General features: G+C 37.5%; 1 protein-coding gene across 1 annotated transcript; it reads left to right on the top strand.

The window, feature by feature from the left end:
• Positions 1 to 17,102: 17,102 nt before the first annotated feature.
• Positions 17,103 to 18,065, top strand: LOC115960860 (LOB domain-containing protein 29-like). Its single transcript, XM_031079860.1, has 2 exons — positions 17,103 to 17,381; positions 17,496 to 18,065. Exons 1-2 carry the CDS (start codon positions 17,103 to 17,105, stop codon positions 17,913 to 17,915), a joined length of 699 nt encoding a protein of 232 aa, XP_030935720.1. The 3' UTR covers positions 17,916 to 18,065.
• Positions 18,066 to 25,918: the final 7,853 nt, after the last annotated feature.

The raw sequence follows: 25,918 nt of genomic DNA, 5'->3' as shown, positions 1-25,918 counted from the left end.
CACCTGTTATTTGTCTCGATCTACGTGCTTTATGCTTTATTCCATGTGTTTGTGCCTAGATCTATCTTTTCCATGTGTTGTTTGACTAGATCCACATGTTTCTATGCTTGTTCACATGTTTTTCTATCTCGATCTACATGTTTTACACTTTATGCCATGTTTTCCCATGCTTTGTTCCTCTTTTTGCTCTATGTTGATGTTAGGGTTACATGCTCACATGCTTGTATGATGTTTTTGGCTATGCCTTGCTTGGATCTATGTGTTTATGCCTATGCTTCCATGCTATAGGGTTAGATCCTTGTCTTCACATTCTTATATGCTTGGATTCATGTTTTTCCATGTTTATGTGCTAAGATCTACATGTTTACATGCATGTTTCTATGCCTATATGTCTAGATTCATGTTTTCACATGCCTACATGCTTTATACTATCTTCCGTGTGCTTGTGTGCTCCTTGCCATGTTTGTGTGCTTACGCCTAGGCTATGTTTGTCATGCCATGTGCTATTGTAGCCCTTTTGTTGCTTTTGTCTCTCTTTCTTGTGTTTTGGCCTATTGGTTCAAATTTGATCTTGATCCTATGGTCTTGGTCGTCATTCGTACACCTTGGCCCATATCAAAGGGTTTGGATCATCCTATTTGCATGTCTATGCTTGCTTGCTTATATGCTTTATGCTTGTGTTAGCCTCTCTGTTCTAGGCTTTGCCACGCTTAACGCTCTTAGCGGGTTTGTGGTTGTGTGGTTACGTCCGATGCCGATGAGGCCTTGTTTGGGTGTAACCACTTAGGAGGCATCTCTGGATGCTGGGTTGCTTTGTGCATACCTTTCCCCTTTTCCACTCCGTGCAATGATATGCTTGCCATGCTTGTTTGTGCCACCCGTTGGCTTTCTATGCATCTTTACACGTGATAGGCCAAGAATATATTGACCCCTTAGGTAAATTAACCAATTAATTAGCCAAGTGAATTAATTAAGTCAATTTAACATGCAATACGCGTGGCAGCACAAACAAATCACCAAATAACCAAATGCAGCAGAAATTAAATTTGACACAGGTGATTTGTTTATGAATGAGGAAAACCACCAAGGCAAAACCCCACTGGGTGAATTTAAGGTCACTACTCCCGAGAATCCATTATTATCAAAACAAGCGGTTACAAGTAAAAGAATCCCAGTAGCTCATACCAACCTGCATTTGAACCCTTACCCTAATACATAATTGGACTTGTAATTTAGTGACAATCTCTCCTTTCAATGCACGGCTCCCAGTACGTGACTAACCAATCGATGTGCAAATCCCAGTACGCAACTTACTCCTTTGTACGAATCCTAGTACATGACTAACACACTAACTTGAGAAAGATGTTGGCTGCAAAGTTCTTCAGTTCATCCACACGATGAAGATCAAGAAGCTCATTGGTTACAAAACCCTCTGACGTACAAACGCAGCAACTTCTTCAAGAGAAAAATGAACTAGGGCAAATCATCTCTGGTCACAATTTGAGTGAATAATCACTTTGCATCAAGTTGCATCACCTTTGACGACCCTTAAAATAATCCTTATATATGTCTAGGATTGTGAGAAAAGAAACCCTACACAAATAACTTGGATATACGTGAAAAACAGATTTAGAAATCTAAATTTCGTAATTCTTGATAGATAGGTTATTTGTTGAGTTGCTGTCAAGCATCGGGTTAAAATTCCCATTTAAACCTCAATAGATACAATCTGTCGAGTTATCTGTCGAGTTTTAAAATACAAAATTTCTTTACTTGTTTCTTGAACAGATTTGCATGGCTTTAACTCTTGACTTGAAAAATATGTTGCTTAAAGACTTAAACCATCCTAGAGCTACCCAATTACAGGTAAAGTACGTTTTGTTAAAAGATTAGCCAATTCTAAATGACATGTGTTCATAACAAGTTCCACATATGTCCTAACAATTTCCCTTTTGGCAATTTATGACAAAACCACAATAAACAAATGAAATATGAGAGAAGTCATAAATCACTCAACTCATACTTGTTGAATACAATAAAATCTAATCCTAACATAAACTCTTGAAAAAATTTGTAAGAAGAGAGTTCATGGCTTGTTAGATTTTGACAACCTGTATTTCTGAAACACTTTAAACAAAACTCATAAAGACATCTTAGTGTGAAACAGAAATAAAAGATTGCATACATAAGAAACATGTGTATAAAGAAAGAAAAGAAATAACACATGGAGATATAGGTGAAAGTGATAACAACATCATCAAATATATATATATATATATATCAAAGATAAATACAATATTTTCTATCACTAAGTGGTCACAAGACTGTGTACAAAAGGATAATGTATCTAAAAGAGAAAGAAAATAAAAGATACATAAATCCTCATTATATCCCTCAAGAAAAAAACACTCCCCCTAATAAAAAGGTTCTATGCTAACTCTCCCCCTAAGTACATGACTACTCTTATACCCAAAACTACTCCCCCTTTTTGTCACGAATGACAAAGGGAAAGTCACTAAGAAGCAGTCATCTCCTTATCACCCAAAAAGCTAGCATCCTCATCCTCATCATCATCATCATCACTGGAGCCATCATCATCGTCCTTGTCCTCTGAAGCTTATGGAGATGGAGAGGGAGAAGCAACGAAGCCACCAAGGCGAGCCTGACGTCGTGCAATACGACCCACATGGGTGGTCACCTGACTCATCTCATCAGTGAGAGTGTCAAGGTGAACATCCATGCAGTAAAATTGTGCCATGATCACCTCAAAAGTCACACCACTCGCTGAAGAAGAAGGAGCGGAGATGGATGGAGTGAAGGAGGCTGGAGGAATTGTCGTCTCGGTTTGTGGCTGCTTCAATTGAAGTTGGGCCTCACTCCGTCTAATGGACGCCACGCTCAAGGCACCCATGAAGGAGAAGTGAGTAGACTCAAGATAAGAGACAGAGGAGTTGACAAACTTAGATTTCTTTTGATCTATCTCGTAACATCTGGCACTACAGTTGATCTGTCCTTGTACATAACCTGTTCATTAAATATCATATTTCTACTTCTGATGATTTTTTGATTTTGTTCATCCCAAAATCAATAGCCAAATTTCTCATCATCGTAGCCAATAAAAAAACATATTTTAGACTTTGCATCAAGTTTACTACGAGTATCAGAATTAATATGAATATAAGAGACACAACCAAAAACTTTTAAATGGGAAAACTTTACCTCTTTACTGTTGCAAACCTCTTCAGGAATTTTGAACTCCATAGAAACTGATGGTCCTCAGTTTATCAGGTAAGCTACAGTACTAACAACATTAGCCTAGAAAGTTTTTGGTAATCCAGCATGTAACCTCATACTCCTAGCACGCTCATTGAGAGTTTTGTTCATGTGTTCAGCCACACCATTCTGCTGTGGTGTCCTAGGAATGGTCTTCTCCATTCTAATTCCATGTGCAGCACAATACTCATTGAACTCTCCATCTATGTACTCTCCTCCATTGTTTGACCTTAAATATTTTACTTTCAAATCTGTTTCTGTCTCAACCATGGCCTTCCACTTCTTAAAACTCTCAAATATATCAGATTTATTTTTCAAAAACCAAACTCATACCTTTCTGCTTGAGTCATCAATCAAAGTAATGTAGTACCTTGAACCTCCAAGGGATGCAACCGGAGAAGGCCCCCACAAATCAGTGTGTACTAACTCCAATTTTCCAGCCTTTGGTGTCCTGCTAGTTTTTAAGAAGCTCATCCTTTTCTGCTTTCCTAAGATGCAGCTTTCATATATGTCAAGATTAATAGACTTCAGTTCTGGTAGTTTCCCTTTTGACAGTAGCATCTTCATTCCCTTCTCACTCATGTAACCAAGTCTACGATGCCATAGATTTGCATCAGTATTTGTATCAGCAACTGCAATTGTGTCCCTTAGACTTGAGGTCATATACAAAGTACCAGTTTTCCTTCCACAAGCCAATACCATGGCTCCTTTGTAACCTTTCAGGTACCACCAACAAATAGTATTGCATACCCTTCATCATCAAGTTGTCCTACAGAAATCAAATTCCTCCTCGAGTTAAGAATATGTCGAACCTTCTACAGTAACTAGACAGACCCATTGAGCAATATAATCCGAACGTTTCCTATACCCACAACATCCAAGGCTTCTCCATCAGCCAAATACACCTTATCAAAATCACCTTCAACACAATTCTTTATGATTTCTTGGTATAGAGTGGTATGAAATGAAGCTCTTGAGTCCAAAACCCAATCATCAAGTGGACTGTCTATAGCAAGAAGTAGCGCATCCTGTACCTCATCTATTACAGCATTAGCAGAATCATCATCATTCTTCTTCTTAGGACTTTTGCAGTGCCTCTTAAAGTGGCTAGTTTTGCCACAGTTCCAACATTATACCTATTGGCTAGATCTAGATTTACTTTTGTTTTGATTGGAATTTCTATATTTTGATCTGCCCCGATTTGAATTTCTGTCATTACCTCTACTTCTTGTCTCAAGGTTTAGGGCAGAATCAGACCCTGAGGTTTCACTTGCATCTCTTTTGTGAATCTTCTTAACCAAAACTAGATCTCGTATGTCATTGTACTTCAGCTTTTCTTTTTCAATAGAATTGCTCACTGTCATTCTCATAGCCTCCCAACTGTTTGGCAACGAAGCCAAAATGATCAATGCATGGATCTTATCATCAAAATCAATTTCTACAGAAGATAGTTGATTTGTGATGGTGTTAAATTCATTCAGATGTTGTGCTACTGATGCATTCTCTGCCATCTTCAAATTGAATGGTTTCTTCATTAGATGCACCTTGTTGTTTACTGATAGTTTTTCATACATATTAGACAAAGCTTTCATTAGATTTGCCACGGTCTTCTCCTTCACGACATTATGTGCAACAGACTTTAACAAGGTTAATCTGATAACTCTCAGTACCTGTTTGTCAAGAAGAGTCCATTCATCATCTTTCATAGTTGCAAGTTTCTCCCTTAAAACCGGCAGGTGCAACTTCTTCCCATAGATATAGGTCCTCGATTTGCATCCTCCATAATCTGAAGTTTGTGCCATCGAATTTTTCTATTCCAGACGCCTTTCCTATTTCCTCTGTCATTGCTCCCACTCAAACCTAATCCTAGGCTCTGATACCCATTGATGAGAATTTGTACGAAATTCCCAGATTTGTGAGATGCAAAAATAGAGAAAAATATACTCCAAAGAAAAAATAATCACACACAAGACAGTATTTACGTGGTTCAACAATTTGCCTACGTCCACGGAGTTGCAGGGATTTCACTATTCTCAGGGAAAAATACAGAGTACGATAGTACAATTTTTCTCTCTAAAAAACGACATCAAAACCCTAATCTCCAAAACAACAGTTTTTATATCCTGCGCACAAGATTCACAATAGACTAAGCCTCAAAAAATCTCCCATTAAAAACTATAACAATATTATTTCGAGTCGGGTCATAATCCAGATCGAACACAACTAGGCTCCACAAAACCCAACATGAAAAAGTAAAAATATAAACAAAATGAAATTTTCTGTCAATAAACATGAATTATATATTTTGGAAAATTCCTGGCTTGATCCAAGAAGGGAATATCAATAATATTAATACAAATTATACCCGCCTCTCACCAAACCTAAAGGGCAATTCTCTTATGCACTCTTGACCCAGGGGGTGGTGGTTTAATGGCCAGTAGCCTTACTCCCAAATAGTTAGAGGACATTATGTCCTCCTGAGTCTGACTTCTACAAAGGAAGCACCTATAGATTATTGGTGAAATATTGGTTTTGTATTTAGTGATACCATAGTGGGGTTAGGATAGTTATGGCTCACTAAATCTTGCAAGTAAAATGTTATTATGGTCAATGGTCACCCCAAGTAGAGAAACCAACTTTTTTTTTTTTTGGGAGAAAAAATAGAGAAACCACTTTTAATTGCTCTCTTCTACCCATTTTTTTCATTAAAAAAAAAAAAAAAAACTCTCTAACCCTTAAATTCATTGATGGACAAGATTGCCGTACTTTGCAATATAAATCTTTATCAAACAAAAGGGAAAAAATACATTTGCTAATAATTTATTGGTCTGTATGCACAAATTCCTTGTAATTAAGAGTAATTTAATTTCTTGATATTTATACATAATTAAAATCATTCTTTGAAAAATATATAAAAAATATTATATAATAGAGCATTAAATACATCTTAATAAATAAAGTTGCCTGGGCCGTGAGCTTAATTGGGTTCGGATTTGCCTATTAAATACTTCAAACTTTTCACATATTGGCTAAAACCCAATTTCAACTTTGGACAATTGGACCACAGTAGTACCGTATCAGTATGGATTCAAAAAAGAAGAAGAAGAAGAAGTAGTACTGTACCAGTAGGGAAGATAGATATCAGGCATATAATAAATTTCGCATCTCTAATGAAATCCACTATTGGATTTGGGTTCCCAAGACCTAGAGATTGCAGAAGAATAAAGTCTACTTCAAGGAGGACCATAGCAGCTAGACTATGGTCCTTATAGAAAATATATTCTGGCTCGATCCACCGTATTGACTCTTAAACCAATTTGACTATTAGTTATTAGCTTTCGGATTCAACCAAAAAAAAAAAAGTTATTAGCTTTCAGATCCCATAATAAAGTTAGCTTAACTAAATCTCCAAATTTTTTTTGCTAAAACTTAAATCTCCTTAAAACTACCCTTGATTGGTACACTAAACTAATGTATGAAACACATGTTATAGGGATCTCTAACTTGATTCCAACTGTAGAGTAGTTCAGCAATAGGTTCTTATTGTTAGGACATATGTAGAACTTGTTATGAATATATGTAATTTAGAATTGGCTAATCATTTGACAAAACGCACATAAAACGCACTTTATTTGTATTTGGGTAGATTTAGGATGGTTTAAGTCTTCAAGCAACATATTGTTCAAGTCAAGAGTTAAAGCCATGCAAATCTTTTGAAGAATCAAGTGAAGGAGTGCTGTATTTTAAAGTTCGACAAATAGCTCGACAGATTGTATCTATCGAGGTTTAAAAGGGAGTTTTAGCCCGATACTCGACAGCAGCTCGACAGATAACCTATTTATCGAGGTTTACGAAATTCAGATTTCCAAATCTGTTTTTCACGCATATCCAAGCTATTTGTGTAAAGTTTAGGGATGGCAATTTAGATCCAACCCGTGGATACCCGACCTCGCCCGACCCTAATGAGTCGGATTTTACCTGGCCCAATAAATTATAGGGTCGGGTATGGACTTAAAAAAAAAAAAAAAAAAAACCCTAAAGCGAGTCCAGGTTAGGTCCGGCAAAAACCTGACCCAAACCCGAACCCCCCGTTTATATATATAAGTTAAAAATACTAAAATACCCCCATATATATATAAGTAAAAAAAAAAAAAAAAAAAACCTAATTCCATATTCCCATTTCACACAATCAGCCGCTACTCCCTTTCTCCTCTCCCACTCTCACTTGGTCACTCCCTCTCACTCATCCCTTACCCACCCATCCCTTACCCACCTAGTACCCACATCTCATTTCAGCAATTCAGCTCACGCCTCACACAAGCACACTCACAGCACAGCCACAACCGCCTCCCTTTGTCACTCACTCTCAATCTCACAGCTCACACAGTCACACGGCCTCCGTCTCACTCACTCTCAAGCACTGCCGTCCAAGCTCTCTGCCTCTCACCACTGGTCCAAGGTCTCATCGCCGTTCCCAGCTGTCATCGCCTATCTGTTCTCTACTTCTCTTCAATTATTTTTTTCTTAAGTATTTCATAATCACATTCCTTTGTAAATCCAAAAACCAACGAAAACCCATAGTTTTCTTAAGTATTTCATAAAATGTTTTTTTTTCTTTTTTGGATGAGCTCAAATAAGGTTTACTATCTAAAATCACAAATGTAGTTTGGTTTCTTGATGATTTTGTTGCAACTGTGACAGGGCAGCAACCATGTTTGGAGAGTAGTTCATTTTTGTTACATACTTGAATTTGTTGAGTGTTTGGTTGGATTTTGTTCTTCTTTGAATTTGAGTTTGTATGTGTGTGTGTGTGTATGTGTGTGTGAGGACTATTTTGGTACTGTATTTTTTTTTTTTTTTGGGTTGGGCCACATTATATGGCTTGAATGGGCTTGAATCTAGGCAAAAAATCATAATGGGCATCAATTCTCTTTTTTTTTTTTTTTTTTTTTTTGGGTTGGGCCACGATTTGGGCCGCTGCTTGGGCCCAAATCTGGTTAGGCTAAATAGGGCTCGGCAAGGGCGGGTCTGGGCCTTGCAAAAAAAAAAATCCATTCAAGTCGCGGGTTTGGGCACACAGGCCAGGTCCGAGTATGAAAAAACCCAACCCAAACTCGGCTTGTTGCCATTCTTAGTAGGGTTTCTTTTCTCATAATCCTAGACATATATAAGGATTATTTTAAGGGCCGTCAAAGGTGATGCAACTTGATGCAAAGTGATTATTCACTCAAATTGTGATCAGAGACAGTTTGCCCTAGTTCATCTTTCTCTTGAAGAAGCTGCTGCGTTTGTATGTCGTAGGGTTTTGTAACCAAGAAGCTTCTTGATCTTCATCGTGTGGATGAACTGAAGAACTTTGTAGCTAACATCCTTCTCAAGTTGGTGTGTTAGTCACGTACTAGGATTTGTGTAAAGGAGTAAGCCATGTACTGGGATCCACACATCAATTGGTTAGTCACGTATTAGGAGTCGTGCATTGAAAGGAGAGATTGTCACTATATTGCAAGTCCAATTGGGTATTAGGGTAAGGGTTCAATTGTAGGTTGGTATAAGGTACTAGGATTCCTTTACTTGTAACCGTTTGTTTTGATAATAGTAGATTCTCAAGAGTGGTGGCCTTAAATTCACTTGGTGGGGTTTTACCTCAATAGTTTTCCCCATTCGTAAACAAATCACCCTTGTCAAATTTACTTCCACTGCATTTAGTTATTTGGTGATTTGTTTGTGCTACCACATGTATTGCATGTTAAATTGACTTAATTAATTTACTTGGCTAATTAATTAGTTAATTTACCCAAGGGGTCAATACATTCTTCGCCTATGAAGTGGTATTAGAGCAGGCACACTCTGATTAGGGTTAATCATTGCTGTGTGATCCATTAACCCCTGTTTGTCATGGATAGAGGACAATATTTAATTATACCTCCTTTATTTGATGTCACTAACTATGCACACTAGAAAGTACGCATGAGAGCTTTCTTGTAATCATTAGATGAGAAGGTGTGGCAAGCTGTGGAGATAAGCTGAACTAAGCCAAAGGAAGCGCTGGCTGATTGGGATGATACTAAGACCGAAGCGGTAAACTTCAACAGCAGAGCATTGAATGCTTTATTCGGTGCAGTCACAAATTAGGACTTCAAGAAGATATCATTCACTAAAACTGCTAAGGAAGCATGGACCATCCTCCAGACAACCTATGAAGGAACTAAGGTTGTCAAGGATTCAAAAATTCAAAGGCTTACCACGAGCTTTGAAGAGATTAAGATGGAGGAGGATGTATCATTTGATGAGTTCTATGCCAAACTAAAGGACATAGTGAACTTTGCTTTTAATTTTGGGGAAACCATTCCAGAACTCGAGATTGTTAGAAAGGTACTCAGATTTCTTCCATAAAGATTCCATGCCAAGATCACCGTCATTAAGGAATCAAAGGACATTGACCCAATTCCTTTGACGAAGCTGGTTGGCAATTTACAAGCCTATGAATTAGGTTTGTCTAGGATTGGGAAATCGAGCAAGAGCAAGAGCATGGCACTAAAGGCCAAAAGCAGTGACATCGATGAGTCTTCTGATGATGAAGATTCTAAAATGAAATCCTATATCACAAGGCAGTTCAAAAATTTTATGAAGAATGCCAATGCGAAAGGATTTGACAAAGACTGAAAGAAATCCAGTTCTTCACAGTTTAAGAGCCAAGATAAAAGGAAGAAGGATGCTAGGGATGGCAGTCAGTACATTGTTCCCTCTGAACCAAAGTGCTTCGATTGTCAAGGTTTTGGACACATGAAACAAGAATGTCCAACTTATCTCAAGACCATTAGGAAAAGCAAAGCCCTTGCTGCTACCTTGAGTGACATCGAGCCTGAGGATGATTTAGATAATGATGATGAGGAAATCTTAAATGCTTTCACTGCCACAATGAATCCTACTGAGGCGATTGTATAAGAGGTAGATGAAGAAGAGGACTTGGTGGTGTCTAAATTTGAGAAAATGGATGAACAGGATGGCATCCATACAGCCTATACAAAACTATACAAGGTCTTCAAGAAGTATGAGAAATTGTATAGGCTGGCCACCAAGAAGCTGAGTGATGTGGAACTTGATCGAGAAGAGCTCTCCACAAAGGTTGATGAAGCTAATCAGACCATTGGAGCATTATGGTTTGAGAACAAGTTCTTGGCTGAAAGGACCAAAAAGCTTGAAGATGAGCTATTCCAGGTTAGAGCTCGATTGGAGAGGACTTCCAGTGCAAAGGTTGATAAGATGCTTAGCTTTCAGAAATCTGCTTCTAATATAACCGGTTTAGGGTATGATTTCTCTTCTCCTAATATTGCTTCTTCTAGTACTATTGTGTTTGTTCCACCTGCTAATAATGTTGTTTCTAAGAAAAATGATGTTAAAACTGTTTTAGCCAATGAAAACATAGATAAGGGTAAATCTATCTTAGGAGCATCCCCTAAGCTTGAAAAGAAAGAGACTAAAAACCCTAGGACTAAGAAAGGTAATAACCAAAAGTCTAAATAAAAGAAGCAGCATCTCTGTCATCACTTTGGAGCTACAGGACATACTCGACCTAATTACTACAAATGGTTAGCCACTCAACAAAGTAACAGTGTGATCTCATCTGGAAATCAGAATCAGTTTCCATTCTCCTTTGCTCCTCTTGGAGATCTTCTGAAGGCCCTCATGTTCTTTTCGAACTTGAACGATTTCAATTCTTCCCCCTCACCGTTGGATCAAGGGTTTGCCAAACGAAAAGGTTCTTCCAAAGTGTGGAAGGAAAAAGGCTCTAAGTGATTTAGTCACTTTTTCTCTCTCCCTCTCTTTTTGTTTATGCATTACTTGTGTGTTTTGCTTTCTTTTTTTGAGGCATTCTAGTTTTATGCTATACTTTGTTTTGACACGGTTTTTGTTTGTTTGTTTTCAGTTTTTGCCTTATTTTGTTTTTCATAAAAATTTTAAAAAAAAATTAAAAAAAATACAAAAACAGTGTGTGTTCTGTGTACATTGGTACTTATGTACCTTGGATTGCCATTGAAACAAAGTTTTCTAAACTTTGTATCCTTTGTACCTTAAATGAGCATCTCAATACACAACTAAGCAAGTGAGCTTTGTGGCTCATGTTTATGATGAGTACAATTAAATAATCTCTTGTATTTAACATTCAGATCGCTCTTTTTGATGGGAATGACTAAAAAATCCTAAGAGAAAGGCATAAATAACCATCTCTCCACTAAAGCCCGCCAATCATGTATAACATCTGTATGCTTCAGCATAGCAAAATTGTGATGTTGTTGACCTAACATAATTGGGTATTTCTTCTCTTTCTTATATGCTCATGCATGATATGCTTAAAAGAAAAATATGCAAAGAAAATTCAAAAGCAAAAAGAATCAAAATGCTTTTAAATATGGTTGCAAGCGTGTTTCTAGGAGATGTGGAAGTTATAGGATGTACCTCGAAGGTGATAGTCCCCATCAAGCAATTATGATTATGTGTGAGTTAAATTAATTTTCTCATATCTCAAATCGTCATAATGTGAGACACTAATGTAATCTTGCGATGTTTTCACACACAACATGCAAAATTCTTTACTACTTTTGGTACATGTGCTGGTACAATGTGATTTGGTCATCACAAGGAATATATGTGTTAATGTATGCTCACTAAACTGTCTTGACTTGTTTTTGAAATATAAAATTGGTTAGACTTGTTTTGTGTGTGTGTGTGTATGTGTTTGGATCTTAAATGCTTTACATTCTTCTTGTTGAGAGATGTTTTTGAAGGATTAAAATGTTGTTTGGATCTTTGGTTGAGTAGCTTGCTTGATTGCATTCTTTTGTGTGTTTTTCTCTTCTTTGAAAAACCTGTTTTTATCAAGTTCGACAGCTTTTCGACAGCTCTCAATAGATATCTATCCATCGAGACCCTTGGACTTCTTTTTCTCGACAGATCTTAACGCATCTTCGATCCATCGAGCTATTTAGAATTTTTCTCGATAGCTTCTTGACAGATTCTCGATCCATCGAGAAAGTTTCTGTCTGGACAATAGCTTCTCGATAGCTGTTCAATCCATCGAGGTTCTTTGCCATCGACAGATTCTTAATAGCACCTTGACAGATTTATTTGTCGAGAATTAGTACTTGACAGATTCTCGACAGATCTCGATCCATTGAGATGCGTTTTCTATAAATAGATCCAACGCGATTTCAAATCTCATTTTTCTTTGTTCTCTCTCGACAAAAACCAGCCCTTTCACCTCCCAAACACTTTTCTCTCTCTCTAAACCTCAAACCCATTTGATCTTCGGCCTAGAGTGATCATTTCTTCTTTGGTATGATCTTTCTTTCTCTCATTCTTTATGCCTTTCATGCATTTAGATCTAGGTTTTGGGTTTTTTAAAATTTTTTGGGGTTTTTGAAAATCTTTGAGTATTTTGCGAAATTTTTAGGTTGGGTTTTGCTTAAATGATGTTATATGCTCATGCATTACATTACATTTGCATTTTCACAATGTTTTGTGCATTTAGATGTGTGTTTTATATGTTTGAACCTTATATGCTGGTAGGATTGGATTGGGCTGAGCCCATTATGTTTTTTTGTTGTTGCATGTCACATGCTCATGCATTGTTTATGCATACATACTTTTTTTTTTTTTTTTATATTCTGGTACTATCTGTTGATTGGTGCTTTTCTCTCTCTCTCTCTCTCTCTCTCTCTCTCTCTCAGATAGGTTGTGCAATGGCAACCAAGTGCAAATTTATTCCGTCCCGGAACCCTCTTCGTTCCAGGGCATCATCTTCTGATTCTACTCTTCTTCATGTCAGGTTTCGTGATGAGAGGGCCCGTAAGGACTTCTCAGAGAACTTCTTCAAACGTGGCATTCATTCGGGATGCCACGTTATCTTATCAGACTTCTTTAATACTACTCTACCAACTGTCATTCACAGGCAGGGTTGGGAATCTCTATGTGAGATGCCTGTGAGTTGTCCCTCCATGATCATACAGGAGTTCTACTCCAATATGCATGGTTTTGATTCGTTTATACCTTAGTTTTTTACTTTTGTACGAGGTACACGTATAGTAGTTACTTCGAAACTTATCTCTTAAATGCTACAAGTTTCGAGGGAATCGCATCCTGATTACCCCAGATGTCCATATCTAAGGACTGTGTCCAAAGACGAACTTCTGTCTCTCTTTTGTAAGACACCTTCTTAGGGTGAGTGTCAAAACACTTCATGCTCAGGCTTTGTAAAGGGTCCGAGGTTCCTGAATATGGTGATGACATTTGTTCTCCATCCCTTGTCTCACTATAATTCTATTATTGAGCCTCGTGCTCGCTTTTTGTTGTCCCTCATTGAGGACCTTACTATAAACTTTTCCTCTCATTTCATTCTCTTCCTTATAGATGTCTATAAGGATATGTCGACCCATGATAAGCTTATTTTTCCTTTCGCTATCATGAGGATCATTCGCCACTCCTTTGTCTCCAATCTCGAGTTTGATCATTTCCCCATCATGCTTGCCATTGACGCCAGTACTATTCGATGGGGCAAGGCCCAGCTTCGACTGAAACGGCCACGGACCGAGACGGTGACTCCTCTATCCATCTCCGCTCCTTCTTCTTCCGCAGGTGGTGTGATGCTTGAGGCCATCATGGCGCAGCTTGAGCGCGTGGATGCTCACCTAGGTACTCTCACTACTGAGTTGTATTAGGTGAACACTTGTGTGGGTCGTATTGCACATCCTTAGGCTCGCCTTGGTGGCTTCGTTGCTTCTCCCTCTCCATCTCCACAGGCTTCAGAGGATGATGACGATGATTATGGCTCCGGTGATGATGATGATGATGAGGATGAGGATGCTAGCTCTTTTGGTAATGAGGAGATGATTGCTTCTCAATGACTTGCTTTTGTCATTCGTGACAAAAAGGGAGAGTAGTTTTGGGTATGAAAGTAGTCATGTACTTAGGGGGAGAGTTAGCATAAGACCTTTTTATTAGGGGGAGTGTTTACTTTTTTTAGGGATGTAGTGAGGTTTTATGTATAATTTCTTTTCTTTTCTCTTTAGATACATTAGTGATAACAAACTTCGTACTTATCATTGATATATATATATATATATATGATGATGTTGTTATCACTTTCACCTATCTCTTCATGTGTTGTCTCTTTTATATATTTATACACATGTTTCTTATGTATGCAATCTTTTATATTTATTTCACACTAAGATGTCTTGATGAGTTTTATTTAAAGTATTTCAGAAATACAGGTTGTCAAAATCTATCAAGCCATGAACTCTTTTCTTGCAAATTTTTTCAAGAGTTTGTGTTAGGATTAGATTTTATTGTATTCAACAAGTGATTATGAGTTTAGTGATTTATGACTTCTATCATACTTCATTTTTTTGTTGTGGTTTTGTCATGGATTGCCAAAATGGGAGATTGTTAGGACATATATGGAACTTGTTATGAACATATGTCGTTTAGAATTGGTTAATCCTTTGACAAAACGCAATTTACTTGTATTTGGGTAAATCTAAGATGGTTTAAGTCTTCAAGCAACATATTGTTCAAGTCAAGAGTTAAAGTCATGCAAATCTGTTCAAAAATCAAATGAAGAAGTGATGTATTTTAAAGCTTGACAGATAGCTAGATAGATTGTATCTATCGAGGTTTAAAAAAGGACTTTTAGCCCGATGCTTGATAGCAGCTTGACAGATAACCTATCTATCGAGGTTTACGAAATTCAGATTTTCAGATCTGTTTTTCATGCATATCTAAGTTATTTGTGTAGGGTTTCTTTTCTCATAACCCTAGACATATATAAAGATTATTTTAAGGGCCGTCAAAGGTGATGCAACTTGATGCAAAGTGATTATTCATTCAAATTGTGACCGAGACAATTTGCCTTAATTCATCTTTCTCTTGAAGAAGCTGCTGCGTTTGTACGCCGTAGGGTCTTGTAACTAAGGAGTTTCTTGATCTTCATCGTGTAGATGAACTGAAAAACTTTGCAGCCAACATCCTTCTCAAGTTGGTGTGTTAATCACGTACTAGGATTCGTGCAAAAGAGTAAGTCGCGTACTAGGATCCGCACATCAATTGGTTAGTCACGTACTGGGAGTTGTGCATTAAAAGGAGAAATTGTCACTACATTGCAAGTCCAATTGGGTATTGGGGTAAGGGTTTAATTGTAGGTTGGTATAAGGTACTAGAATTCCTTTACTTGTAATTGTTTGTTTTGATAATAGTGGATTCTCGGGAGTGGTGACCTTAAATTCACCCGGTGGGGTTTTGCCTCGGTGGTTTTCCCCATTCGTAAACAAATCACCGGTGTCAAATTTAATTTCTGCTGCATTTAGTTATGTAGTGATTTGTTTATATTACCACGTGTATTGCATGTTAAATTGACTTAATTAATTTACTTAGCTAATTAATTGGTTAATTTACCCAAGGGGTCAATACATTCTTAGCCTATTACTTATGAAGTTAAAATATTTAGATTTTCTGGTATTTGACACTATTCTTTCAATTTTTTAAAGAAATTATTATTTTTACCATATTAAAAAAATGTATTTTTTTGAAGTTAATATTTTAACCATAAGATTTTCAAATGCCCTGCGAAGTTTCTGGTTTTGACAAATGTGATGGAAGACTAAAAATATCTAAATTTGGATATTTCATATCCATCATAAGTACAAATGAAATCTAATATCCTTCCCAAGATAATTCTCATCTTTGATCATCCTGGATTATATTCTAATTAAACACCCATCCTCCATAAGAGCCTGCCATTTGTTGTTACCAATTTAAGTAGATTTAAGCACATAATTAAGGTTCAATGCCAAGTTTTTACCTCCTATTGGGGAAAAAAAATCCAAGTGTTAACACCATTGTTCACTAAGGAGTTGGAAAATCTCCCAAGGTTTTCATAAATAGTGTATCGCCACCAAAAAAAAAAAAACCTATATTCCATTCAAAATAAAAGTCTCAAAACTATAACAAGTATGACAATCAAAAACCTAAATGATATTACAATTAATGGTACATAAATTCAATTGTAATGTGATTCATGTGAAGTGTTTTAGACGAGTAAATGGAGTCAGGTAATATAGGTTGGACTTAAGACGTCCCATGGCAAATAATTCGGTTATATCAGTTCTCAATTTATGAGTCCTACCCATTTCCATCTAACATGATGTATGTCTTTCAAGCTAAAAAGCATGATGTATGTCTCAAATTTGCAGGCTAAGCATACAACACAAGTTCAAAGAAGTAATATGAATAATCTTTTTCCACTGGAGAGATTGCTTCCAGGAGATGCATCTAATAGTGGGTATTAATCTTCAACACACAAACTAATAAAGAAGTTTACACAGAGTTCAATTTATGGTGGTGATTGTTTTAATTGTGTAACAATATTTAAATGTAACAAACATCTTTTTAACCCAAATTTGGCATGGAGGGGGCCCCATACCAATCTGTAAATGTAGTTGTAGTTATATATATCCAATCATCAAGAAAACTAGAAAAGAAAGCTATTTTGTCCTATATAAGGATGATGAATTGAATCTTAAATAAAAGGATAAGAATTTGGTATGGAGGGGCCCCCCTCCATACGATGTCACCCGGGTGACATCCAGTTTTACATTAAACAATAATGAAAACTGTAGGCCATTAAGGGAACTTAATGTAATTAATTATTCATTATAATATAATCCACCCCCCTCTTCCTCTGATATTTATAAACATGGTGATAATGCCTTGCACAAAGCTAAGAAACCCAACAAGCAATATCAAAACCCCAAAAACCCCAAAAGATAATTAAGATGACAGGTCCTGGTTCTCCTTGTGGGGCTTGCAAGTTCTTGAGAAGGAAATGTGTAAGGGGTTGTGTTTTTGCTCCTTATTTCTGTCATGAACAGGGAGACACCCATTTTGCTGGCATTCACAAGGTTTTTGGTGCAAGCAATGTATCAAAGCTTCTTGCTCACCTCCCAGTGAGTGGTCGTAGTGAAGCCGCAGTCACAATCTCATATGAAGCTCAAGCTAGGCTTCAAGATCCTATTTATGGCTGTGTTTCACATGTTTTTGCTCTCCAACAGCAGGTTTATTTAGTACCCTTTTTTCCTTTCTCTCTCATTTGATGATTCAAACCCTAATTAATTTGTTTTTTTCTTGGTCCTGACTCAATCCATGGTATTTTGCTTTGTTCTCTGAAGGTTGTCAATCTACAAGCTCAACTAGCATCTCTTAAAGAATTACAAGCAGCTCAAAGCTTTCTCAATGGCTCTGCTTGTGCAAACCCTAATGAAAAGTACTATGGAAACCCTTCTCATCCACAAGATGTTCAAAGTTGGTTTCAGTCAGAAATTTCAAACATGATGCAACAATTCAACCCAAACATCAACAATAATGCCTCAACAATGCCATACCAAGAGAACATGTCCATGTCAAACTCTATGGGGAACTATGGAAATTCAAACATCCCTGAAGAAATCGATGCTTCATATGGCTGCAGCTATGAAGAGGCTTCTCATTCCATGTCTTCTCTAGACATGAATATATACGACAAGCAATGGTCTCTCCAAGAAACTGATGACCTTCAGTCAGCGGCCTTCGGCTATATTCAGTATTCATGATGGAAGATATAGGACTTGGCGTGACAGATGTGTAATCGGTGAAGACGACCTTTGTCAATTTTGAATTGCTGCACCATACTCTGAAACATGCACTTTTGTTGCCATAAATAAGCTAGAAACCCTAGAAATGTTCATACAATTGGAAACCCTAAAATCCAGCCTATGATTGTTTTGTTTAATCTAGTGTAATCTTGGAATATATGAGTAGAATAATAGTGTACTTCTTTGACAAAACTGAAGATCTGCCTTATGTTTGAGCAAATTTGCTTTGTTTATGGATCTAGCTAGTAAAGACCCTAAAATTTAGACTTAATAAATTTTGCTAGTTTGATACTTTCCCTTCATAAACCTAAGAAGTTGCTTTTGCAGACCTTCTTGTTTGGTATAAGGGAAGTGGGTAATACGTTTAAGTTAAAAATCTACTAATTGGGTAAGACAGATTTTCTGTTTTGCACATATGGAAGTATATTTTTTTGAAATCTATAGAGAATTTTTTTGTTAGTTGTTGAGCGTGAAACAAGCATGAGTACTTCCTTTGTTCCCAACATTTTTTTTTTTTTATAAGTAAGAATGTTATATATATGAAAGGCTACTCTATGCATGAAGAACATAGAGCAAACCTAGAAAAAACAAGAAGAAAAAAACAGAGAAAAAACATAAAAGAAAACCAAACAACATAATAATTACAAAAGAGAAAGGGGGCAAAGAAAAGAAGGGAGAGAGTCACTAGTCGTGAGTCCCCATGCCCGAGACCAATCAAAAAGAGTCCCACTAAAAGAAGTAAGCATCTGATCACCGAAACTATCCAAGCCCTCAAAAGTCCGCTAATTCCGCTCTTTCCAAATATACCATAGGATGCACAATGGAACTAAGTTCCAAATCTGAGACGAATGCTTCCCTAACCAATTCCACCAGCCAAAAAGAAAATCTGGTATCGATCTAGGTATAACCCAAGACAAGCCAAAAGTTATAAAGACAAATCTCCATAACCGATAAGCCATCTCACAATGAAGAAGTAAGTGGTCTACCGTCTCTCCACACTGACGGCACATAATGCACCAGTCCACAAAATCCAATCTCCTTAATCTCAAGTTATCACCCGTTAGGATCTTATTCCAAGCTACACACCAAACAAAAAAAGAAACTCGCCTAGGGGCCTTTGCTCTCCATTTAGCTTTCCAAGGAAAGAAAATTAAGGGAGAATCCCTTAATTTGTTATAATATGACCGAATGTTAAATTCCCCATTAGACTTCAACTTCCATCTCATCCGGTCTCCAACATTCATTGGAGGAGTATTAGATCCCAATAAACGAAGAAAATGCAACCCTTCATCCATCTCCTAATCATAAAATTCTTTAATAAAACGAATATCCCAAATTCTTCTCTCCTCCGCCCCCTGCCTTGACAAAGAAGCTTCTACAGATACCCCCTTATCAATGGCAATACCATACAACCTTGGGAAAGCCAATTGAAAAGGTTGATCCCTATACCACCCATCCTGCCAAAACCTCACTCTATTCCCCAACCCAACAACAAACTGACAATTTTTGCAGAAATCCTCCCATCCCATATGAATACCTCCCCACAAACCACACCCATAAACTCCCCTACCCAGCTTTGAGGTCCATCCCCCCCATTCTTCCCCATGTTTTGAAGTTACCACCCTCCTCCATAACTGATCTTCTTCCTTCCCAAACCGCCACAACCATTTTCCCAATAAGGCCTTATTGAAAGTAGTAAGTTTCCTTATCCCCAAGCCACCATTGGCTATAGGTGCACAAACTTTATCCCATCCTACCAAATGAGTCTTGTTATCACCCCATAGAAAGTCCCTTTGCAACTTTTCAATTTTATTAGCTACATGAGTAGGAATGGTGAATAACGATAGAAAATAAATAGGAAGACTAGATAGCGTACTCTTGAGTAACATCAATCGACCCCCCTTAGACAAATACAACTTCTTCCACCCAGCTAATTTCCACTCAATTTTTTCCAAAATTGGATTCCAAATTGAAGGGGAATTATGTGAAGCCCCCAATGGCATGCCAAGATAAGACATAGGCAAAGTTCCAACTCTGCAGCCTAAAATTTCAGCCCAGACATGCACATCAACAACCTCCCCTATTGGAACCATTTCACTCTTGTGCACATTGACCATCAAACCTGTTACCGCCTGAAAACTAAGTAACAACAACTGAATATGAAGAATTTGCTCCACATCTGCATCACAAAATAGGATAGTATCGTCTGCAAACAATAGATGTGAAACTCATTCCCCACCACCCCTCCTACTCTCAACTTTAAAACCACGGATCAAACCAGCTCCCACCACTCTTCTCAACATCCTACTAAACACCTCCATCATGATCAAAAACAGCATAGGAGATAGCGGATTCCCTTGTCTTAAACCCCTTGAACTACCAAAGAAATTAGCTGAAGACCCATTAATCAAAACAAAGAACTAAATTGTGGATATACAAGTACGGATCCACTTACACCACTTCACTCCAAAGCCCATTCTATTCAACAAATACAATAAAGCCTCCCAATTCACATGATCGTAGGCTTTCTCAATATCAAGTTTACAAATGACTCCAGGAACCCTACTCTTCCCTCGGCTATCCACACACTCATTCGCAATAAGAGCCGAGTCAAGGATTTGTCTCCCACCCACAAAGCTATTCTGAGTCTCAGAGATCAACTGATCTAAAATAACTCTTAAACGATTTGCCAAGACCTTAGCCAAGATTTTATACACACTCCCCACCAAGCTAATAGGGTGGAAATCTCTAATATTAGAGGCATCATTCTTTTTAGGAATTAATGCAATGAAGGTAGCATTAAGGGATTTTTCAAACTTACAATGTTGAAAAAACTCTTCAAAGACCGCTAGGACGTCTTTCTCCACTACTCTCCAACAATGATGATAAAACGCAGTAAACCCATCCAAATCTGGAGCTTTGTCCCCTTCCAAGTCACTTACAACTTGAAGTATCTCCTCTCTTTCAAACTTCCTTTCAAGCTAAACCCTCTCCATATCCCCAATACGATCAAATTCCAAATCCTCCACAAAAGGCCTCCACCCCTCAGTCTCCTTGTACAAATTTTTATGAAATTATACTACTTGATTAGTTACCTCGAATTCCTCCTCAAAAACCACCCCATCCACCTCTAAGGTCCTTAGATGATTAAACCTTCTATGGGAGTTAGCCATTTTGTGGAAAAACTTGGTGTTATTATCCCCTTCCTTGATACATAACATCCTAAATTTTTGTCTCAAGGAAATTTCTTCCAAGGAAAGAAGATGCTCCACCTAGGACCTCAAATCTGCCCTATGACATTTCTCCCCATCAGTGGGACCAAAATCCCCTTCCTTAGCGTCTAATGTTATCAACTTCTCCAGTAATTGCTTCTTTTGACCCTCTACATTACCAAACTCTTAGTAATTCCATTGCACAATGTCCTCTTTCAGAGTCTTTAATTTTTTTGCAAGCACGAAAATAGGTGTACTTACAAAGGAATGCCGATTCCACCAGGATTGAACTCAATCCACAAATCCCTCCGTCTTCAACCACATATTTTCAAATCTAAATGGACTTTTCCCCCTTGCCATTCCCCATGCCTCCAAGAGAATTGGATTGTGATCTAAGATAGAACGGGGTAAAATCCTTTGAATAACAAATGGTCCTCCCAATCTGGAGTGACCAAAGCTCTATCAATCCTAGACATCGCTAGTTGCTAAGTACCACTTGACCATGTATAGCTACCTCCTTACAAAGGCAAATCAACCAAGTTAAGATCCTCAACAAATTCAGAAAATTTTTCCATAGCTAGGGTCAAACATGTCTCACCCCTACGCTCACTAGGAAAGTAAACAATATTAAAGTCCCCAAAGCAGCACCACGGTATCCTCCAATACTGCTGAATACCCATCAACTCATCCCACATGTGACCCCTCTCGTTATTCTCATTAGGGCCATAAACATCTGAGCATGCCTATATAAAACCGTCCCCCACCCCTTGCCACTTTACTGAAACTGAGAAAGTACCAACCATAACCTCCACCTTATCCAAAACCCTTTTATCCCACATAAGCAAAATACCACCAGCAGTCCGATCAGCCTCCAAAACAGCCTAATCCACATATGGACAACTCCACAAACTACAAACCAGCTATCTATTCATGCTAGCAATTTTCGTCTCTTGTAGACAAACAACATCACACTTCCACTTCTGCAACAAATTCTTCACCACAAGTCGTTTCTGAGGATCATTTAAACCTCTAACATTCCACGAAATCATTTTTATCTTCATAAACACAAAAATATCCCCAACTACTGACACCAGCACAAGACCACCCTCTATCTCCTGTCATAATTCACCGAAGAGATCAAGTTTTGCAGCTCTCTACGTCCCTTAATTTTGGACTTAGCCACTTTTTTGCTACCTGTTGCTTTCCTGTGTAACACATTGGCTGCCTCCATCACAGTTTCTAGCCTCTGTAAAAGAGCAATGCACAACTTCTCATGTCGAGTCATTGACAACCCAACCAATTTACTGAAACCAAGAATTCTATGTTTCACCCACCCAGAAATATCTAACTTAGTCTCAATACTCAATACCTTAGTGACCTCCTCCAACTTTGCCAAATTTGTCGACGCACTTGGAGCAATGATTTGTAAAGGTAAACAATCTGACAATTCTGTTTCACCAAAACCTATAGAAATATTAGCTGCATCCTCCACAAGCATGACCTCTCTAGAAAGGCTTAAGAGTTCCTTACAATAAGAGGAATTAACCTCCTGATCCAATACTCCAAAACCCAGTGACCCAGCTCGCAAAAACTCCAGAAAATATTGGGAAAAGGAGGTCCAACCAATCACGGCACTAATTCAAGAGTTACCGTCCTCTTACCTTCAGAAATCAACCCACCCGACCACATATTGGAGCCCAAAATACTGTTCCGGTCAGAGCTAAACCTAAAAACCATCGTCGAAGGAGACTCTGTGCTCCTCGACACTCCTACCGGTGAAGCACAACACTAATGAGTAAACAAAACTCCATCTACATCAGCCTGTGTTGCCCCTACCGACGAAACTACATGCAACTGATAAACCAAAGTGCACTCTCCCTCCTTTGCGGCCTTGTCACAGTCCTTTTGAAGAATCTCAATACGTCGCTCCACCTGTATCGACAAAACAGGACTCATCGGAGGCACCGAGAAACTCTTTCCACCATTCTCAACCAAACCCATTCCTTCTGTGTCCTTACAGGACCTTCAACCACCTGTATCGGCATCTTAGAGCTCGTCGGAATCACCAATGGGCTCTCTCCAACCTTCTTGTGAATAACGATTAAGAAAATAGGCCCTACAAAATTATTGGAATATTCCCCAGGCTCAAAAGTTTTTGGGCTTATGGCATTTGGGCCTAAACTAGACTTACTAATTGGCAGTTGGGCTGCCAACTTGTTAGAGCCTAAACCCAACTTACCCTTGCCAAGTTCCTTACAAGCCCGTGTTGCTCATTTAAAATTCTTTACTCCCCCTTTATTTCTATCCTAGGAAACCCGTCTCCTTCCTTTCACATCAATCTTAGACCACTCCCTATCCAGCATGATCTCCTTAAATCACTCCTCTTCCCATTTTCATTTGCTTTTGAATTCAAACTGAAACTTGATGGGATACGTTTCCTATTTTCTACCGAATTTTGCTCACCTAAATCTATCTCCACATTAATGCACTACTTCCTCCTATCCCCTCCTCCCACCACCATCGTATCAGGTTTGCCCACTGAAAAATCCCCCACCTTAGCACCTGTAAATCTTGGATTCATTGCTAACAACCCCCTTGACTGATTCTGCCTCTCCACAGACTCCCCCTGAATCATATTTTTATCCTTATCCTTGGTTGTAATATGTTGTGACTGAGTCACATCCCTTGGCTACACTTGACCCTTCAAAATCTCAACAAAAGACCGAGAGGGATGAGGCCCCAACATTCTCCTCTATGGAAGGGACACAAATTTGGCCTAGCCTAAACCACCTAAAGCATATTGGTCAGGTTCCAACATCCTCCTCAATTCAAACCCAAAGACCTTCCAACCATCTTTGCTTTGCCTCCAGGAATTATGACAGATCTTCTATGCCCGCCAACTTTGAGTTCAGACACTAAAAGGAACTAACCAAAGGAATTTGATCCTCGCTGTAAAGTGTACGCAGTGTCTCCTTCCTTAAGCGTAAAAAACTGTTTGGGATTGATTCCGACCACCGTGTGTTTTATATTCTTCATCAACCATAATGCTGCATTCTTGCCCATGAATACTGACTTCATGAAGTGTTTGCCTCGTTCAAAAATACGTAAGGAGAAAAAATTTCCTCCTTCCTCAACCAACAATTGAAAAAGCTTAAATTCAACGAAGAAATTACGAATTCCAGCCATACTTAAAAACCCCTTTGTTCCTAACATATATGAGATAATACACAAACTTTGTCTTGTGTCAGCCTTTCTATGTATTGGAATAAACAAGCAGTTAAATAATAACTTTCCTAGCTTTTTGAGTGACATGCAACTAGGCTACCAAGTAATTTCAAGTCAGTTCTGATCTTAAAATACTGCACTTGCAAGGTAAGTGGGTGTTCCCTACCATGTGATAATGTCAATCAGTTGGAGGTGGAGGAGGCTATTTCCCTATTATTAAACCAATGCATGTCACATCAAAACTTGGCAACATGGAAATTCACTTCCTAAACCAGTCGGTATACTTCAATTAACTAACTTGAAATGGTAAAGTTCACTAGATTAATAATACTTTCCAAATCAGATGAAGTTCAATTGCAGTAAAAGACACTAATAAATTGCTTGGTTCCCTTTCTAAACAGTAATTCTCCATGATTTAATGATGTTTAAACTCGGCAACAACCATAAGTGATAACTGATATGTGATTTAATCCATTTAATAGACTACTGCACACCAAGATAAAATTTTGCACATTTAATAAACTAGTAAGGGTTGCACATGCTGCCCTTAAGTAAGAAAATTTAAGATGGAATTTTTTTTTGAAATAGTATCAAACCATGTATTTAAATTTAGGATAGTCATTTAACATATAACTATCTATTTAGTATGGTAATTTCTTGGGAGAAGGTATTTGGTAACAAATGATACCATGTTAGCAGCATCAAAATCTAATAAATATGAGACATGTTAGCAAAAAATAACTAACCCACTAACAATTGAAAGACATTTGTTAGTGGGTAGTTATTTTTGCACACATATCTCTTGTTTGTTGAATTTTGATATGGATGACGTGGTCTCATTTGATACAAAATATTTTTTCATTTCTTATAACCTATTTACTAAAGACAATATCTACTCACAAAAAAAAAAAAAAAAATTCTACTAAGAATAATAACAAATGTCATCATCTTTCAACAATTAACAACTACGTTTTGATAAATCATTGTCACAATATTTAAATTTTTGCAATAAATGATGACATATGCTACAATTGAAACTCTTCATCAAATTAAATACCTACAACCGTTTGTAATGAATATTTTGTTATTCATACTTCCTTCTTTATCATTTTATTTTATGAGCCTAACTACGATACTTAGCTTACTTAATTTTTAATAAACACCTTTTTAAGAAAGAAAACAAATAAAAAAAAAAGAACAAAAAAACAAATGACATATGTCATTAAAGTATTTATTAGATAGAATTATAAATCTAGAAGATTTAAACCACTAATAAATTAGTGTTCTCTAGGTAACAAATAAAATACCATACATCGTCATTTTTACTTTCTAAGTATGACTAACACATAAAACTCAAAATACAGGAAGAAAATTTTTGGGACATTAAAATTTAATGAGGCATTTTAGTTATTGCACAATGAAATATTCTAGGAATCATAAGATTTTGTTAGGGTTTAACTAAGAGAGTAATAGTAAGAACTATATACTTGTCTACAAAATATAAATGAGGAAATTATTCAACTT

The sequence above is a fragment of the Quercus lobata genome, chromosome 9 (genome assembly GCF_001633185.2).
Source record: "Quercus lobata isolate SW786 chromosome 9, ValleyOak3.0 Primary Assembly, whole genome shotgun sequence".
In the NCBI taxonomy this organism is placed as follows: Eukaryota; Viridiplantae; Streptophyta; class Magnoliopsida; order Fagales; family Fagaceae; genus Quercus; species Quercus lobata.
The sequence above is the reverse complement of the archived record's forward strand: the minus strand, read 5'-3'. Positions and strand labels throughout refer to the sequence as shown.